Source organism: Bombina bombina, chromosome 7 (genome assembly GCF_027579735.1).
Source record: "Bombina bombina isolate aBomBom1 chromosome 7, aBomBom1.pri, whole genome shotgun sequence".
Lineage (NCBI taxonomy): Eukaryota > Metazoa > Chordata > Amphibia > Anura > Bombinatoridae > Bombina > Bombina bombina.
In genome coordinates this window covers 447,655,621-447,676,122 of record NC_069505.1, presented here as the reverse complement: position 1 = coordinate 447,676,122, position 20,502 = coordinate 447,655,621, and the positions used below count along the sequence as shown (strand labels likewise).

The following is a 20,502-nucleotide window of genomic DNA, read 5'->3' as shown; positions in this document are numbered from 1 at the left end:
GAGTAACCAACCCTTGTTTTCTATATAGTCGCTTGCATAAATTGTTGGAGGAGAAGCAAGGACTACCCTGCCGACCTCCAAAAGCTAACAGCCACCACAACTCTTACTCAAGAGGATTACATGGAGACAGCATTACCCCAATCCTTGCTTGCAGGGAAAATACCCTTTAAAAGGATAAAACTTAATTTTCTTCAGAGCAGCATCTTCGCACACCTCCTAGATACACGAAGGCAAAGAATGACTGGGGATTATGGGAAGTGGGAGGGATACTTAAAGCTTTGCTGGGGTGTTCTTTGCCTCTTCCTGGTGGCCAGGAGTTGAATTCCCACTAGTAATTAGAATGGATTTGTGGACTCTCCATGCCATTGAAAAGAAAATATTTAGTTTAGATTGTAAGCTCTGTAGGAAGCAGGGCCATTCAATCCTTCTGTCCCAACCAGTGTACTAAATGTGTAGCACTGCAGCATACGTACACACATGATAAATTACATGTATAGCGCTGCAGCATACGTACACACATTATAAATTACATGTATAGCGCTGCAGCAAAAGGTACACACATTATAAATTACATGTATAGCATTGCAGCATGCGTACACACGTTATAAATTACATGTATAGCGCTGCAGCATGCGTACACACATTATAAAATACATGCATTGTGCTGCAGCATGCCTAGGCACATTATAAATTACATGTATAGCACTGCAGCATGCATACACACATTATAAATCACATGTATAGCTCTGCAGCATACGTACTGTCAGGGATTTTTCCCTGCTTTGTTTGCCATGTGCTGCTGGCAGCCATTTTACTCACCTTTCTTGCTGAATCTGGTTCAGAGTGTGTAATGCTGCTCATTTCCTGCACGCCCTCTTATGGCCAGACTGTTGTACATCATCCATGTGAGACAGGTTGCAGTCTCAGAATTGTGATGTCATCACTTATTATTTAAAGGGCCTCTGTTCAGTATGCTTTGCCCTTGCGTTGTCTCAGACCTGTTTGTGAGTTCCTGTGTATTACCTGGCTAGTCTGACAACTCTTCTGGTTCCTGATCCCTGGCTTGTTCCTGACATTGCTGTTCTTCTTGTTCCTGATTCCAGCTCGTCTGACTACTCGCTTTGGCTCCTGACTCGGCTTGTCTGACTACCAGCTCTGGTTTTTGACTCCTGGCTTGTTATTTGACTTGTGGACTTTTTACTATTTTTGTTATTAATAAAGGTGTGATTATTTTTGCACTTCTTGTCTCAGTCTGATTCCTGGCACCCTGACATTACGCAAGGGATATGAATCCTGATGGTGCTAATAATCCACCTTTACCTACAATCCTTTCCAGGATTGATGAACAGGATCACCGCTTGGATCAATTTGCACTAACCCTGCAAACCCTGCTGACTCGCACTGCACATTTGGACCAGAGTGTCCCGCAAGTTATGGCTGCTCCTGTTACCGCTGCTGCACCTAGTCCTACCAGGAGCATGTCCGGTTCTGCACCTTTACCTCAGCGATATGGAGGCGATCCTAATCAGTGCAGAGGTTTTTGAATCAGGTGGGCATTTACTTTGAGATGTTACCTCAGGTGTTTCCCTCTGACAGAGCTAAGGTGGGATTTGTCATCTCTTTACTCTCTGAAACGGTCCTTGCCTGGGGTAATCCCTTGTGGGAGACTAATAAACCTGTGATTTCTAATTACCCTGAATTTGTGGCCTCCTTTCGAAGGGTATTTGATGTTCCGGCTCGCTCCTCCTCTGCTGCCAAACGACTCATGTCCATTCAGCAAGGTACGTGACCTGTTGCTCAGTATGCCATTGAGTTCTGTACACTTGCTGCAGAGATTGGTTGGAACAATGAGTTCATGGGCTTTCTGATGTGATTAAAGACGAAGTTGCTGCCAGAGATTTACCAGAGGATCTCGAGGCTTTGGTCTCTTTTTTAATCCTAATTGATAGGGATGCACCGAAATTTCGGCCGTAGAAAGTTTCGGCCGAAAATGTCATTTTTGGTTATTTCGGTTTTCAGTTATTTTGCCTTTTATTTTCGGTAAAATTATTGTGTAGCATATTTCAAATTTGATGCCAGCTTAGAGCTGCTGTTTGAGTTCATTACTTGACATACTGTTTTGCATATAATAGTCTTTTAGGACTATACTTTATTTTGACAATTGGTAAAAAAAAAAAATGGTTAAGTCTGATTCTGTTACACAGAACTAAATATAGAATAATACTAGTGATGCACCAAAGTTTGGGCCGCCGAAAATGTTCAATTCCAATTTCGGCACAAAGAGGACCAAAATGGTACACACACACTGTAGTTTAAAAAAGAAAAAAATAATTTCGGTTTTCGGCCAGGGGCATCCTTAATTTTTGGTATCGGTTTCGATCCAGAATTTTCATTTCGGTGCATCCCTATTGACAGCAGACTCAGAGAGAGGCCCTCTTTCAAGGAGCACTTGCGGAAGCCTCCTGTACCGTTGTCTCCTACATTGTCATTCCCACCCATGCCTCCCTCTCCTCCCATGTCTCCTGGTCCCGAGTCACCAGGTACTGCTATGCCGATGCAGTTGGGATTTACGCATCTCTCTGCGGCGGAGAGGGCCTTTAGGAGGAGGGAGGGGCTCTGTCTATTGTGGGTTACAGGGTCACCTTTTAAAGTTTTGTCCTACATGGCCGGTTAAACGCTCGCACCTAGGGTCCTGTCGGGAGCAGACCTTGGGTGGTTTATACTCGTCCCTATTTTGGGAGTGAAGTATATATTTCTGGTTAAAATTGTGGATATTATTGATCAATTCTTATATTTATTTAGTTAGACATTTCCACTCTAGATCTGATGAGATCATAACTACACTGATTATTTTAATTAACACTGAGAATACATTAATAACACATTGGTTTAGTAAACACTAAGGTACAGAAACCTCACTAAATCATTAAGATTGTCTTAATTGATATATCAGCACTTAAAGATCACTCAAGAATACATAATTAATCACAAAAAGAAAGTTTCATATTAAAATTTATATAACAAGCTTTAAGGTCGAGACATTTACAAAAAGCACATTTATTAAAGCCACCTTACAACGAATTCAACACAAAAAACGATTATTTAATTTTGCACATTAGGCTATCAGAGATATTTAAAATAATGATTTATGTTATATATGGACACTAAAACACTTATTAAAATAAATTACTCGTTTTGGCTCCTGACTCGGCTTGTCTGACTACCAGCTCTGGTTTTTGACTCCTGGCTTGTTATTTGACTTGTGGACTTTTTATTATTTTGTTATTAATAAAAGGTGTGATTATTTTTGCACTTCTTGTCTCAGCCATATTCCTGGCATCCTGATACATACACACATTATAAATGACATGTAGAGTTCTGCAGCATGTGTACACACATTATAAATTACATGTATAGCGTTGCAGCATGCGTACTTATATTATAAATTACAGTTGTGCTCATAAGCTTACATACCCTGGCAGAATTTATGATTTCTTGGCCATTTTTCAGAGAATATGAATGATAACACAAAAACTTTACTTTCACTCATGGTTAGTGTTTGGCTGAAGCCATTTATTATCAATCAACTGTGTTTACTCTTTTTAAATCATAATGACAACAGAAACTACCCAAATGACCCTGGTCAAAAGTTTACATACCCTGGTGATTTTGGCCTGATAACATGCACACATGTTGACACAAAGGGGTTTGAATGGCTATTAAAGGTGACCATCCTCACCTGTGATCTGTTTGCTTGTAATTAGTGTGTGTGTGTATAAAAGGTCAATGAGTTTCTGTACTTCTGACAGACCCTTGCATCTTTCATCCAGTGCTGCACTGAAGATTCTGAGTCATGGGGAAAGCAAAAGAATTGTCAAAGGATCTGTTGGAAAAAGGTAGTTGAACTGTATAAAACAGGAAAGGGATATACAAATATATCCAAGGAATTGAGAATGCAAATCAGCAGTGTTCAAACTCTAATCAAGACGTTAGCCTAATGTCCATCCATGACTGTAGCCCAATGACCAGACAATGTGAGACAGCTAATCCCAGAAGCACAAGCAGTACTGCTATAACAAGTTTGGTGGGTCAGTGCTACAGAACCGCTCAGACGCAGTGGTCAGTGGGAATAAAAAAAGAATATTATGTCAAATAACTACCCAAGTGGCATCAGTGAGCCGTACATCCAAGAGACACACCAGGGTTACACTTATATCAATGTAACCTGACTAACGCAATCACAAGCGTGGAATATATTCCTATGACGGATGGGTGGGCTGGGGACTAATCAGGGCACACAAAGAAAATGAAACCTTGTTTTTTCAGTCAAAAAGGACTGAAATTTGGCCAACTATGTAAATTAATGTCGTTGAGCGCCAGCATTACAGAAATTGACTTGATGTTACTGAAAGTGGCACAATGTTGCTGCATAGCAAACTATTTAGAATCACTTATAAAACAGAACCTAATATCAGCTGTTTTGACTATGGATTTTAAAACATTTAAAGTTGTTAATCCCGAATGTAACAGCACTATACCAGTCGTAGGCACAGCACTAAACCAGTCGTAGGCACAGCACTACATACAGCACACATTATTTACTGCTCTGTCTATATATAATAAACAATAGTAATAATAGTAATTCCCATTATTGCATTGTGCATGGTCTTGAGTGTCATAATAAGAACAGCCAAAAATGAAAATTAGAAAAAAAAAGATCCTCACTGGGATTTGAAAGTAGGATTTAGTCAAAACTTTAGTACTAGATGTGGTAACATTTTATCACTGGAATATTCACTTAGCTGTTATTGGGATCCCTTCCCCCAGGTACACCTTTCTCTCTGAACTATAGACACTCCCATTGGTCTTTTTGAGTGGCATTTGATAAGCCACTCCCTTTTGAATTGGGTTATAAAATACTGTAACACCAGAGCCTCTGGCTCTCTTTTGTATCCTGGGCATGCTGTAAAGATGGCTGAAACTCTCTTCTATTGTATCCTGCTCCTGCTAAAAGATGGATGATGTTGGACACAGAGAATCTGGCTAAGTATTTCTGGGATAATATTCTGTGTAGCACAATTGGGGTTAGTTTAGAAAAGTTGCCCTGTATCTTAAAATGTGGACTGTATTTGTAAAATAGATTGATATATATATATACCTGTAAATATTTATCTTATTATTAACATATATTGATTCCTAAATAAACTGTTTGACAAATAATGGAGGACCCTCATAGAGTTTATTTCACAATGTATCTGTGTTGGTTTTAGTGGTACCACCATAGAGATTTAGTATATTATATTTAGTAGAAAGTAGAGATATTTTAAATTAATAGATAACCACATTTTGGCGGCCATGAAGTTGTAGACGAATCCATATGCCATTTAGTTTTGCAGGAATCAAATGAATGTTGATTTATTTTAAATTTAACTGCAGTAAATGTAGATTTGATGTTTTATAGCAAAGTTTTGTATGTAGTACTTTATTTAAAAAAGCGCAAATAGGGGTTGGTTTCAAAGGCCTGTTGTATGTTTTCAAGAAAAGCATGGCTTTAAAAAAAACCTGTATTTCTGATCTGTATAAATTTGCATTTGCATAGGGGAAGGCCTGTTTTGTAGCCTGCTAAATCTTAAATAACCCCCACAGTGTCTCTGTGTTGAAAAGAGATTTTTTTAAAAAAGCATGTGATAAGAGGCAACCCTAAAAGGCTTAGAAATCAGCATATGAGCCTACCTATGTTTGGCTTCAACTTAGAATACCAAGAAAAAAAAAAGCAAGTTTGATGATGGAAGTAAATTGTGAAGTTGATTATACTAGACTGTCCCTTTAACTCTTGTATTTTTCTTGTTTTTGGAAACTGGATACTTTTATTGTTGAGCCAGTTTTCTATCAGTTTTCTAATGAATTTTAGAGACATGTGTTGTGTTGGTCCCATCTAAATGTTTTAACAAACAAAAGCTTTACAGTACTATTTAATAGCTGAGACAGTAAGGTTAAAGTGATTGAATATAATGTCCATTTTTATAAAGATTGTAATATTCTTGCACATTTTTATTTATTTCTTTTTACAAAGGATTCCTTTCTGTGAATGTGTTACACCCAGAGCTGTAGCTTGCCCTATACATAAATTTCATTCTGAATTGTATGGGAAATTGTGTAGAATTTAAAGTTAAGAAATTACAGTTTAATTTTGGGAATATGCTAAGCCATAAGCAGTTTAAAGCATATTTTTCCCTCCTTCTTCTTCCATTTCTTTGTTCAGATTTTTAATTAAATTTGTATGGAATACAAAAGGTGTAACCTTTGTTTTGGGTAACAACGTTAAAAATTTGCATTTCCTGTGTTTGGAAGCAGATCCTGGAACCAAAACTACAGTTGAAATTAGCATTTAGAAGTTCTATAGAATCTTCCTGTACTTAAAATATTTTATAATTTTTTAATTAAGCTTTGTTTTGGGTAACAAAGTTAAAAAATTTGCATTTCCTGTGTTTGGAGCAGATCCTGGAACCAAAACTACAGTTGAAATTAGCATTTAGAAGTTCTATAGAATCTTGCTGTACTTAAAATATTTTTATAATTTTTCCTCAATTTGGGAAAATATCAGTAAAAAGGATTCCTTGCTTTGCTTTGTTCATTTATTTTATTTAGGTTAGTATTATTATTGATGGTTCACACCTTTTAAAAGAGAACAATATTTAATTTTTTAATTTTGTTCTGCTTAATTTCTGTTTAGTGTGTTTCATTGCCCTATAGAGATGATAATTCCATGCATTTGGGGCAGTTAAAATAGTCTGGCAAACTATGCTGTGAGAGACACACTATTCTAAGTCTGTTCCCCAGATTTAAAATAAAGGATAATGAGCAGTGGTTAGAAAAACTAAATTTAACTATATTACCACCTCTGCTGGAATGCTGACCTGCTTATAAACAGATCTAATTACTACCCATTCTACATGGCTTAACTGCTATGTCCTTTGTTGTGTAAAATTAGCATCTCAATGGTATCTTGTACATCCTGTGTTAACATTTAAAAAAAAAAAAAAACTACTATGCTGTGAGAGACACACTATTCTAGTATATATATATAGATATAGATATTTTTTTTATTATTATTTTAGTTCTAACGGCTATCTGTTAAAAATGTCTGGAAAAAACTATATTTCACAGGAAATCTGTGATTACTTTAACAATTACATTCAGAAATATAATGGTCCATTCCTCATCCCAGAAGCTAAAAACAACAAGTGTGAAAGTGTTTTAGATATACTAACACAGGTATTAACTCTTAAAAAGATTAATAATAATAAAAGAAAATGTATGATAGCGCAGGCAGTGATTTCAACAATAAAAGAATTAACGAACATTATTGGAGACCTGACAGAGCAAAATAAAGACCTTAAATTAAAGTTAGATAACACACAGACTGACAGAGATTGTATTAAGCTTTCTGCTTTAACTAACACCATACAGATCAGTAAATTACAACGTCAATTAAAATTAACAGAACACAGCAGTAACGAATACTCAAACAAAATTACTGAGTTGCAGATGAAAATTGAACAAAAAGAAAAAATAATTAGTGATATTTCTGGGAACAATGCAGATAGTGATAACTTACTGCCACAAAGGAAAGAGCCCAAACAAGTAATAACACAAGATAAAATGCAAATGGGCCCCACTAAAAACCCAAGTTCTGTTCCAATTGCCCCTGTCATAATTTCTGAGAATTTTAACAACCTGAAAGCTCCTACAGGTTTTTCAAATCAGACTAGGCCAATGACTGTAGCAGATAAAGACATTTTTAAGAAATGGTGGGGCACAATCCCCACAAACAGCTTTAATAACTTTTCACATTGGTTTCACAAGGGAACTGAAAAAGCCATAAAATTAGGTATGAGCATGCCGGAATGGACCGAATTGCTTCAAGATGCCATGGGCCCCTATGCCAACAGGTTATTAGGATTTAATTCAAGTATATGTGATCAGGCTGGCAGGATAGCTAAAACCTTTTTCAATTTTACTAGTCTAGAGAAAGAGATTAGTGAAATTACCATGAGACCACTAGATGGGCCATTTGAAGTAGCAAAAAGAGTTTTATTTTGGTGTGTGCTGCGCCAGCCACAGACCCAAATGGTCTGGGGGTCACCAGCTCACATACAGAGGGTACTTGAAGCTCTCCCCAGAAAATGTCAGGAGTTTGTAAAGCTGTATGATCCAAACTCCACAAACCTACATATGGTGCTCACTAGAGCTGAGAAGTGGTGGAATTATCACCCATATACCATTAAGGCAAATTCTGCAGTGAAGCAGTCAATGGAGAATAATCTGAATATTCACAGGCAGGAATCAGAGAGGGGTAATATAAGGAATGTTTGTGGATATCAGAATAGTAGAGCATCAAATACAGAAAACTGGAGAGACAGGAATTTAAATGGCGATATTAACAGAGGAGAAAATTGGAGGCTGAGGTCAAATAAGATAAACAATAAGGCCAACTTAAGTTATTGGGAACTCAAACAAAAAAACAGGAGAATGAGAGATCAAATTGGGTTTCTAAAGAAGCAACTGACAGAGCTGGAGAGCTCAAATTAAATCATTCATTTTTGTGTATAAGCATATTTGTTTGCAGTACATTTGTATCGTGTAATGTGTACTTTAGTTTTAAGTTCAATTAATAATTTTAAGTGTTTTTCATTATTAAGTTTTAAATGCCAATATTAAGAATGTATAGTTAATTGATGCATTCTCTTTCTAAAAAACAATAACAGATACCTCCATTGTGATTAGTTTTGGGAGGCCACATGCAATACCATTTCTATGTAAACTGTCTGAAGTCTTATCTTGCAGGAAGAAAACCAATGAAGATAGAAGGCTTCTCACCTTTCCTTCCAGTTTTTCCCCAATAACACATATTATAGATTGTTGTTTTTCAGGTGTCTTCAGGACTAAGCTTACCATGAAGCTATGATGGTGGCGTTGGACAAATTAAATAAGTATAATGTAACACAATGGAGATGTAAAATGGTGCATTAGGCCAAAATAATTATATATATATATATATATAGCATAAAGGGGTAAATAATCATATAAATCAAGCAACATAAGTTAAGTAAGGGTGCGAGTGGGATGATGCAATAACAGAGGCACTTTCCAACTTGAAGTTAATAACTGTGAATGTGGTTTCTACTGCAGATGGAGTGTTGTAGTGTGAAGTAAATATATGCCTGGTTTTAATCTTTTTTTCATTCCTTTGAGGGTCTTGGAAAAAACAAAGTGGTTAAAAGAGAGAGATTTGGTAAAGCAAAAGCAAGGACCAGATGCCAAAAGCAAGGACCAGATGCCAAAAGATGACAACAAAGAACTTCAGTGAACCATTATAACTTTTGTTTTACAGGCACAATTCACACTTTCTTAATAAAGATTTTACTACACGCATACCCATCTAGTGTACCCACACTCACACACTCATACATGAACTTTTCCCAATATTTAAGACCATTGTATAAATGTTGCTAATGGGGTTTAGCATAGGATTTTGTGTTTCTATGTATAATTTTAAATTAATTTTTCTAATGAATTGTATAAAGTTAGATTAGGAATTGACAGTCCTAGGAAAGTACAGAAGAGCTCATATCGCCGAGGGAATGATTCCGAAGGGATGGTGGGAGAATTTCTCCTGTAAGGTTTTCGCTCCCACTGTGTTCTTCTGTACTAGTGGGTATAACTAGAAAACGGGGCAACATAGGAGAAGAAAAAGTGAGGGAATGTGGTAACATTTTATCACTGGAATATTCACTTAGCTGTTATTGGGATCCCTTCCCCCAGGTACACCTTTCTCTCTGAACTATAGACACTCCCATTGGTCTTTTTGAGTGGCATTTGATAAGCCACTCCCTTTTGAATTGGGTTATAAAATACTGTAACACCAGAGCCTCTGGCTCTCTTTTGTATCCTGGGCATGCTGTAAAGATGGCTGGAACTCTCTTCTATTGTATCCTGCTCCTGCTAAAAGATGGATGATGTTGGACACAGAGAATCTGGCTAAGTATTTCTGGGATAATATTCTGTGTAGCACAATTGGGGTTAGTTTAGAAAAGTTGCCCTGTATCTTAAAATGTGGACTGTATCTGTAAAATAGATTGATATATATATACCTGTAAATATTTATCTTATTATTAACATATATTGATTCCTAAATAAACTGTTTGACAAATAATGGAGGACCCTCATAGAGTTTATTTCACAATTTATCTGTGTTGGTTTTAGTGGTACCACCATAGAGATTTAGTATATTATATTTAGTAGAAAGTAGAGATATTTTAAATTAATAGATAACCACACTAGATATGAAATCCTCTAATGTAGATATGTGGCATTTCCACCACCTTTTATCAATAAGGGGTTAAAACTTCAGATTCTCTCTAAGGCTTATAATTTCACATTAACGTCCCAAATAACATGAGCCTATTTAAACAGTAACATAGAAAGGAAATACCCCATTAATGTCTTACCGGCTTTATGGTTTTTAGAAGACCAATCCCAAACTTTTCGATACTTCGATGGGCATCCGCAAATTTCACAAATGCTTCGCTGGCTGCAGGCTGCGGTTCACGGACTCCAATCACCGAGAACACATCTCCAAAAGCTAAAGACAGAAAATATCTCATTTATGTAAGGCTGTATACCACCGAACTGCAGCTAAAGCCCACTCCGTGCAGTCAGATCATCAAATTAGCAGCAGCGCTGGAGCACACGACTACAGAATTCATAGAACGGGCACTACACTTCCTATTGGCTGTGATGCCCACTTGACACAACACTGCACAGAGGGTTAGAGTGCGGATGATGTGAAGATATAATGTTAGTGGTGATGTAGACTAACACCCTGCTCTGCAAGATAATTGACGATTAAAACAAGATGCTGCTGAACTTCTAAGCTACAGGCTGTGAGAATTAAAGGTAACTTTTTGAATTTTTACTGGATATAATACAATACAATTCTACTTTGAAAACCTAGAATCTACTCATAGAGAGAGTAAAAGTCTCAACTAAATACTATTACCACCTCTATAGCCTGGAACAAGAGAAACATCACATCATTTTAATGCATGGAAAATAGTCTTCTATAATTTATAATGCAAATTAAATACTAACAAGATCTAAAGGTTACCGGAAAACAATCTTTTTGGAGATTATAGCTGGTTTATATCACTTTTACTTTGGATTAAACAAATATATATTTTGCATATCTAAGCAATAATACTGCACAGAAAATGAACCCTGGAAACAGCAAGACCCTGGATTACCTTGTACCAAGTGGCCAGGAATGCTACGAAATTATATAACCAGAGGACCTCAAAACTAGAGCAAAAGGATTTAAAGAAAATATCTTCATCAATGACCTTGAATTACTTATCGCTGATTATTCTTATAGAGACCGAAAAAAGCACAAAACCAATTTATTATTTCATACAGAGCAAAAAAGATGCCTGGCACCAAACCTTACGGGAAAACTTTATTAACATACAAAAAAAGGGAAATGGGAACGGAAGACAGATCATTGTATATGATGGAGAAGACTGTGAAAATACGCTTTATACAATAAATATATATAACAACGGCACAGTAATGATACAAGGAAGCGAATCCTGCCTGGATTTATTTGAAAAACAGTTTAAAACACTGAAACCGAAAAGCTTGGTGAATAGAGAACTCGCTATTAGGGAAGAAGAACTAAATAAACCCTCAACAGAAAATACAAGGGTATCACAGACAGAGAAACAGAATAAAACAGTGACACTCACCCATAACTGGCAAAGCTCTAAGGGACTGTTTGGCCTCACTAGAAAGAGACTTTGCAGAGTTTCATGAATCAAGAAAAAAAGGACCTTGCACAAAAAGATCACCTAGAATGGGTAAAGCAAGAGCTCATGACCATCAAGCAGGAGCACAAACTGGAAATCCAGGAAATCAGATCACAAATCTCTGATCTTATTATTGACACTAAAAGATTAAAATGTGATCTCAAAAAATCCAAGGAAGAACTGAAACACCATCAGGAAAATCACCCAAACAACCAATACATAGCTCCACATAGACCAACAACAAACATTCAAAAGAACAAAATAGTACATAACCCAGCGACAGTGACCTTGGGAGAAACAAGGCAGAAAGAACCACAAGTAGGGACCCAGTCTACTGAAGAGAAACCACCCAAAGACTAGACACAGCCCCCTGCCAAGCAACAACAGACTACAGCCCAGGTTAGAGCAGAAAACCAGGCAGAGCAGCTGGCCAGTGCACTGGGGGCCACTAAGGAAATCCCTGAGAAACCACTACAGAATCTTACAAAAAATAAACCAGAAGAGCACACAAGGCAAACCCCTGAAACAGATGTTTTCATCTTAATGGACTCAAATGGCAAATACCTAGATGGAAAGCGCCTCTTCCCTGGTAAGAAAGTTCTCCAGTACAAATGTGTAAACATGGAAAAAGCAAATGAGAGAATTCTAAACCCAAATTTTAATAACAAAAAATATATAATCATCCACACTGGCTCAAATGAACTGCAAGATCCAGGGGAATATAATAATGCAATGGAAGACCTTATAACTATCACAAGAAATAAATTCCCACTAACAAAAACCATCCTTTCTAGCATATATTGTCCAAAATGTCAATATGCAACTAAATGCTTTTGCTCAAACCACAAACATAATGGTGGGTTCAACACCACAATATTAACTGTACACACCTATATGATCAAGTACATCTGAACAAACAGGGGGGGGGCGTATGTTTGCAAAAATGAAAAAGATACAACACTGGAGTGCAACATACTCACTTCACATTTAGAGACCCCCCCCCCCCCCCGATGATAACAGGGATAGAATAACTATACACTGGAGTGGGTACTCACATACATTTAAATAAAAGTAAAAGAAACCTTGATACCTTCAAATGGACAGTACAGAGAGAACCTACAGGCCCCTAACAGCCATTGCAGTGCCTACTACAGAGACTTCCAAAGAAATAGAAGGCAAAATACGCAGGCAGACTCAGAACTTAAGGAAATTCGAGAACTACTCCATGCACTATATGAAAAGCTTTAGAAACAAACCAGGATAACGCAAATGAACTGTAAGAGAAAAAACCCCAGCAACAAACAAACCTTAATTCTCACAGCCTGAAAGCTAAATTAGCACACTATAGACTGAACACAAGATGAACAGTCTCACAATCAGCAGCTGGAATATACAAGGACTGACTTCCTCCACCGTTGGAGACAAAATCAGAGATCCTGATTTTCAACAAAATATAAGAAACCATGATATTATCTTGTTACAGGAGACATGGACTATAAAGAGTTAATAATCCCTGCAACAAAAAAGAAGAAAGGAGGGAGACTCTCAGGGGGGGGGGGGGTATTAGTGTGGTACAAAGAGAGTTTCAAACCATTTATCACCCAAGTGAAGAGAGGTGCAACACATCTGTGGATACAAATATCAAAGAGAAAAATGTAGTACCAATGGGGACACAGAAGTCACCAGGGCACTATTAAGAGGCGCCTAGACTAGAATAGCAAAATATAGATTCAGATAAATAGTATTATTTAGCTTGGGATAAATAATCCCTTCAAGATAGTGGTAAAGTATTAATGGGGGTGAATCTATCAACAATAGAAAGTGATTATGCAATATCCTAACTTCTATTGATTGTAATTGATAAATAAACAACTAGTAAAAACCCATAATACAATAAAGAAATATAAAATAGATAAAAAATTGAAAAAATAAAATAACACGATATCAAATAGTATATATATATAAGAAAGTGGATATATGTCCAAACAATGGGGTGACTTATCAAGTCCAGCAGAGTCCAAAGATAGGGGCCCAGATGGAACGTGTGGTGGGCAAAAATCCAGAGAGAAAATGGAATATAGGCCGCTCCTCCAGAGTGTTATGCCAGGAACACAGATGGAAAATCTAGAAGGAATTAGATAGAGGGCGCCACATGGTGCAGATCAATAAGATAATGACAACAACACAGAATGATCACAAGAATCCTACTCACAATTGGAAGCGCACAATAAAGTGCAAATAAAGCAGTCCGGAACTACACGTCGTCCGGTCGACCACAAAAGATGGAGCACACAGATGGAGATCCTCGTTTCACCAGGGAGAGTCCAGGGATATCCAAAGGGGAGTGCAAGTGGAGCTATACAGCAGATGTCCAGCCAGATCCTAGGGACCAGAGTTCCAGCGAAATCCTGGTAATGGAGGCCAGAGGAAATTCACCAGGCCCAGCCCAGGGAGAGAGAAATGATTAGGCAGCAACCGGAGAATTTTAAAAAATGTAATAAAAGTTTAATAACAATAAAAACAGCAACGCGTTTCTCAGTGGTACACACTGTTTCATCAGGCTATACAAACATTCTCAGAGCTGCCATATTTAAACTAGTTGAAAACCAATCAATGATCAAAAATTTTTTTTATTTTTTTTCACACCCCTAATGGGGCATACCAATATGCAAAATAGGGATCAGCGGTGCAAGAATTAAACAAATGTTCAAGAAATTAACAATAATATAAGTTATGCAAACAATCTCTTATCATAAGAACAACATGCTATTAACATACATATACCATATGAATTACATAATTTTGTTAAACTGTATGGAAACAGTATGTTAGTAAATCGTACCCTAAGGCAGGGAAAAAATTGGTATAAGTATCTATTGGACTTTGAACCAAATCTGTTACACACTCTATAATTTATAACTATACCATATTTGAATTTTAATTCATATATGGGGCTATTGCCTAAGGTGCTAATGAAACTAGGGGTTAGAAAATACTAATATCTAGTAAAGAACATTAGTTTACTGTGTTCCGTAGGAACAGTGATGTCAGAGCAGGGGGCGTGTTGGACTAGCTAAATCTTAGAGTCCCCGGCAAGATAAATCGTTATTAGATCTAACTAATGATAGAGCAACTACAATCTATACCGTTTTATTAGAGTTCCTATGAGGCTAAGCCGTTACATATATCGGCAATAGTTACGATCTGGGGTATGTGGTTGTACTAAGATGTCAAGTGTTGGGCACGATCAGCCTATCGCGTGTGGCTAATATGAAAACAAAACCACGTGACCAATGACGTCAATGAAGGTGTGACAGATTGCACCAATAGTAATCATCAAAAATGTAGGGGGAGGGTTGTTAGAGACAATAGGAACAAGGTGTCATACAGGAACAGCCAATAGTATATGGCTGAGTATAAACAAAGGGGCGTGCGTATATAACAGTGCTTAACGTAATATGTGAAAGGGTTTATGTGAATTAATGCCGAACAGAAGTTACATGAAAACTTGAGTATGCAGGAAAAAGGGATTTTGTAAAGATAATATCACAACAACGGATCATGCCAATATTTAGACCTAACCTAATAATATGAGAGTAGATCGTGGACAATGTGAGAGGAACTGGTGCATAAGCAACCAGAGATATAGCTGAATATGCAGTGTAGGGACAAGAGCATTATAATCAGTCAGAAGCGTGACATGATATCTACGTGGGATGCCAAAATGTACTATTTATAAGGGATAGGAACGGTGAATACAAGAATGTACTTAACAGAAAATATTGACGTGAGAATATAGAATGAGCAGTAATAAAGTCGTGTATCGGAAGTGTCATATTTTATTGTATTTTATTTTATTTTATTAGCTATTTTTCCCTATTTCTTTTTGTCCTTACAAGGTTTAATGTAGTTATATGCAAGATAGTCATGCATACGGATTATGACACTTCCGATACACGACTTTATTACTGCTCATTCTATATTCTCACGTCAATATTTTCTGTTAAGTACATTCTTGTATTCACCGTTCCTATCCCTTATAAATAGTACATTTTGGCATCCCACGTAGATATCATGTCACGCTTCTGACTGATTATAATGCTCTTGTCCCTACACTGCATATTCAGCTATATCTCTGGTTGCTTATGCACCAGTTCCTCTCACATTGTCCACGATCTACTCTCATATTATTAGGTTAGGTCTAAATATTGGCATGATCCGTTGTTGTGATATTATCTTTACAAAATCCCTTTTTCCTGCATACTCAAGTTTTCATGTAACTTCTGTTCGGCATTAATTCACATAAACCCTTTCACATATTACGTTAAGCACTGTTATATACGCACGCCCCTTTGTTTATACTCAGCCATATACTATTGGCTGTTCCTGTATGACACCTTGTTCCTATTGTCTCCAACCCCCCCCCCCTACATTTTTGATGTTGATTACTATTGGTGCAATCTGTCACACCTTCATTGACGTCATTGGTCACGTGGTTTTGTTTTCATATTAGCCACACGCGATAGGCTGATCGTGCTCAACACTTCACATCTTAGTATAACCACATACCCCAGATCGTAACTATTGCCGATATATGTAACGGCTTAGCCTCATAGGAACTCTAATAAAACGGTATAGATTGTAGTTGCTCTATCATTAGTTAGATCTAATAACGATTTACCTTGCCGGGGACTCTAAGATTTAGCTAGTCCAACACGCCCCCTGCTCTGACATCACTGTTCCTACGGAACATAGTAAACTAATGTTCTTTACTAGATATTAGTATTTTCTAACCCCTAGTTTCATTAGCACCTTAGGCAATAGCCCCATATATGAATTAAAATTCAAATATGGTATAGTTATAAATTATAGAGTGTGTAACAGATTTGGTTCAAAGTCCAATAGATACTTATACCAATTTTTTCCCTGCCTTAGGGTACGATTTACTAACATACTGTTTCCATACAGTTTAACAAAATTATGTAATTCATATGGTATATGTATGTTAATAGCATGTTGTTCTTATGATAAGAGATTGTTTGCATAACTTATATTATTGTTAATTTCTTGAACATTTGTTTAATTCTTGCACCGCTGATCCCTATTTTGAATATTGGTATGCCCCATTAGGGGTGTGAAAATTTTTTTTGATCATTGATTGGTTTTCAACTAGTTTAAATATGGCAGCTCTGAGAATGTTTGTATAGCCTGATGAAACAGTGTGTACCACTGAGAAACGCGTTGCTGTTTTTATTGTTATTAAACTTTTATTACATTTTTTAAAATTCTCCGGTTGCTGCCTAATCATTTCTCTCTCCCTGGGCTGGGCCTGGTGAATTTCCTCTGGCCTCCATTACCAGGATTTCGCTGGAACTCTGGTCCCTAGGATCTGGCTGGACATCTGCTGTATAGCTCCACTTGCACTCCCCTTTGGATATCCCTGGACTCTCCCTGGTGAGACGAGGATCTCCATCTGTGTGCTCCATCTTTTGTGGTCGACCGGACGACGTGTAGTTCCGGACTGCTTTATTTGCACTTTATTGTGCGCTTCCAATTGTGAGTAGGATTCTTGTGATCATTCTGTGTTGCTGTCATTATCTTATTGATCTGCACCATGTGGCGCCCTCTATCTAATTCCTTCTAAATATCAAAGAGCCTTGTACAGACATCTCACAATCTCTACCTCTGTGCCATATACATTCCACCATGGGAATCACCATATTATGACCCAGAATACTTCAATACACTGCAGGGGGAGATTTCAAACTTTCAAACATAAGGACAAATTATTGGAGACATGAATGCTTGCACAAGCAATGCAAAGGACTATACCTCCAGCCAAGGAAATAAACATATTTGAAAGAGTATGAAATTTTGACACCCTGATGGACACTCGGAGAAACAGCTATGATAAAATAATAAACACATATGGAAAAAAACTCCTTGATATTTGTAAAAGATAATGTCTATACATTGTAAATGGAAGGGTAACAGGAGACAGGCTGGGAAGTTTTACATTTAACTCAAGTGGTAAAAGTGTCATTGACTATGTGATCACAGACCTGGACATCAGAAATATCAATTCCCTGATAGTAAGACCCCAGTCCTACCTATCAGACCATAACCAAATTTTCCTACACATCAACAGTTAAAAGAAAATCCCAACAGGGAAAGCCAGTAAACATCTGTACAGAATGCTCCCTAATTACCTGTGGTCCCAACAAAGTAAGGAAATCTTTATGAACAGCTTGGAAACTTAGGAGATAACTAATCAAATGAATGCATAGAGCAGCAAACAAATCCCTTAAACTGTCAGACAAAAGACACAGCAAAAATAACAATACAAATGATTGGTTTGATAAAGAATGTGCAGCCTTAAGACTTGAGAAAATTATCAAACCTTAAACACAGAGGACCACTGAGAGAGGATCTGAGGTGCACATATAACCGTAAACTAAGAGTACAAATCCACCCTCAAACAAGAAAATAAACCACCTAAATAAAACACTTTCCCAAATTCAAGAATCAACAGATAATTCCTTTTGGAGCTTGTGGAAAAAATTCACATCAAAAGCCACTGGTGGTGACAAATTATACAAAGATCTAGAACCTAAGAAGCTCAGTATGTCACAAAAAGAAACTCAAGAAAAACTGTTAAATTTAGAAAATGTAATAAAGAACTATCAAACTCCTCTAGACTTCCCCTTCACACTACAGGAAGTTGCAGAAAGCATAAGGTCATTAAAACCAAGAAAAGCTTGTGGATCTGACCAAATACTAAACGAGATGCTGATTCACAGCAGCCCACAATTCCAAGAGGCTCTCCAAGAGGATCTGATAGCAATCAGCCAATCACAAAACATAATTTATGTAAGAACTTACCTGATAAATTCATTTCTTTCATATTAGCAAGAGTCCATGAGCTAGTGACGTATGGGATATACATTCCTACCAGGAGGGGCAAAGTTTCCCAAACCTTAAAATGCCTATAAATACACCCCTCACCACACCCACAATTCAGTTTAACGAATAGCCAAGAAGTGGGGTGATAAGAAAAAAGTGCAAAAGCATATAAAATAAGGAATTGGAATAATTGTGCTTTATACAAAAAAATCATAACCACCACAAAAAAGGGCGGGCCTCATGGACTCTTGCTAATATGAAAGAAATGAATTTATCAGGTAAGTTCTTACATAAATTATATTTTCTTTCATGTAATTAGCAAGAGTCCATGAGCTAGTGACGTATGGGATAATGACTACCCAAGATGTGGATCTTTCCACACAAGAGTCACTAGAGAGGGAGGGATAAAATAAAGACAGCCAATTCCTGCTGAAAATAATCCACACCCAAAATAAAGTTTAATGAAAAACATAAGCAGAAGATTCAAACTGAAACCGCTGCCTGAAGTACTTTTCTACCAAAAACTGCTTCAGAAGAAGAAAATACAACAAAATGGTAGAATTTGGTAAAAGTATGCAAAGAGGACCAAGTTGCCGCTTTGCAAATCTGATCAACCGAAGCTTCATTCCTAAACGCCCAGGAAGTAGAAACTGAACTAGTAGAATGAGCTGTAATCCTATGAGGCGGAGTCTTACCCGACTCAACATAGGCAAGATGAATTAAAGATTTCAACCAAGATGCCAAAGAAATGGCAGAAGTTTTCTGGCCTTTCTAAAACCGGAAAAGATAACAAATAAACTAGAAGTCTTTCGGAAAGACTTAGTAGCTTCAACATAATATTTCAAAGCTCTAATAACATCCAAAGAATGCAACGATTTCTCCTTAGAATTCTTAGGATTAGGACATAATGAAGGAACCACAATGTCTCTACTAATGTTGTTGGAATTCACAACTTAGGTAAAAATTCAAAAGAAGTTCGCAACACCGCCTTATCCTGATGAAAAATCAGAAAAGGAGACTCACAAGAAAGAGCAGATAATTCAGAAACTCTTCTGGCAGAAGAGATGGCCAAAAGGAACAAAACTTTCCAAGAAAGTAATTTAATATCCAATGAATGCATAGGTTCAAATGGAGGAGCTTGAAGAGCCCCCAGAACCAAATTCAAACTCCAAGGAGGAGAAATTGACTTAATGACAGGCTTTATACGAACCAAAGCTTGTACAAAACAATGAATATCAGGAAGAATAGCAATCTTTCTGTGAAAAAGAACAGAAAGAGCAGAGATTTGACCTTTCAAGGAACTTGCGGACAAACCCTTATCTAAACCATCCTGAAGAAATTGTAATATGCTCGGTATTCTAAAAGAATGCCAAGAAAAATGATGAGAAAGACACCAAGAAATATAAGTCTTCCAGACTCTATAATATATCTCTCTGGATACAGATTTACGAGCCTGTAACATAGTATTAATCACAGAGTCAGAGAAACCTCTTTGACCAAGAATCAAGCGTTCAATCTCCATACCTTTAAATTTAAGGATTTCAGATCCTGATGGAAAAAAGGACCTTGAGACAAAAGGTCTGGTCTTAACGGAAGAGTCCACGGTTGGCAAGAGGCCATCCGGACAAGATCCGCATACCAAAACCTGTGAGGCCATGCCGGAGCTACCAGCAGAACAAATGAGCATTCCTTCAGAATCTTGGAGATTACTCTTGGAAGAAGAACTAGAGGCGGA

General features: G+C 37.2%; 1 protein-coding gene across 2 annotated transcripts in view; it reads right to left on the bottom strand.

Annotated features, from left to right (window-relative positions):
* PICK1 (protein interacting with PRKCA 1) overlaps positions 1-20,502 on the bottom strand; it is a 249,888-nt gene that overhangs the window by 103,811 nt on the left and 125,575 nt on the right. For both annotated transcript variants that reach the window (XM_053721405.1, XM_053721406.1), the window contains exon 9: positions 10,512-10,645. In XM_053721405.1, coding sequence (XP_053577380.1) covers positions 10,512-10,645 — 134 coding nt within the window. The remainder of the gene's footprint in view (positions 1-10,511; positions 10,646-20,502) is intronic.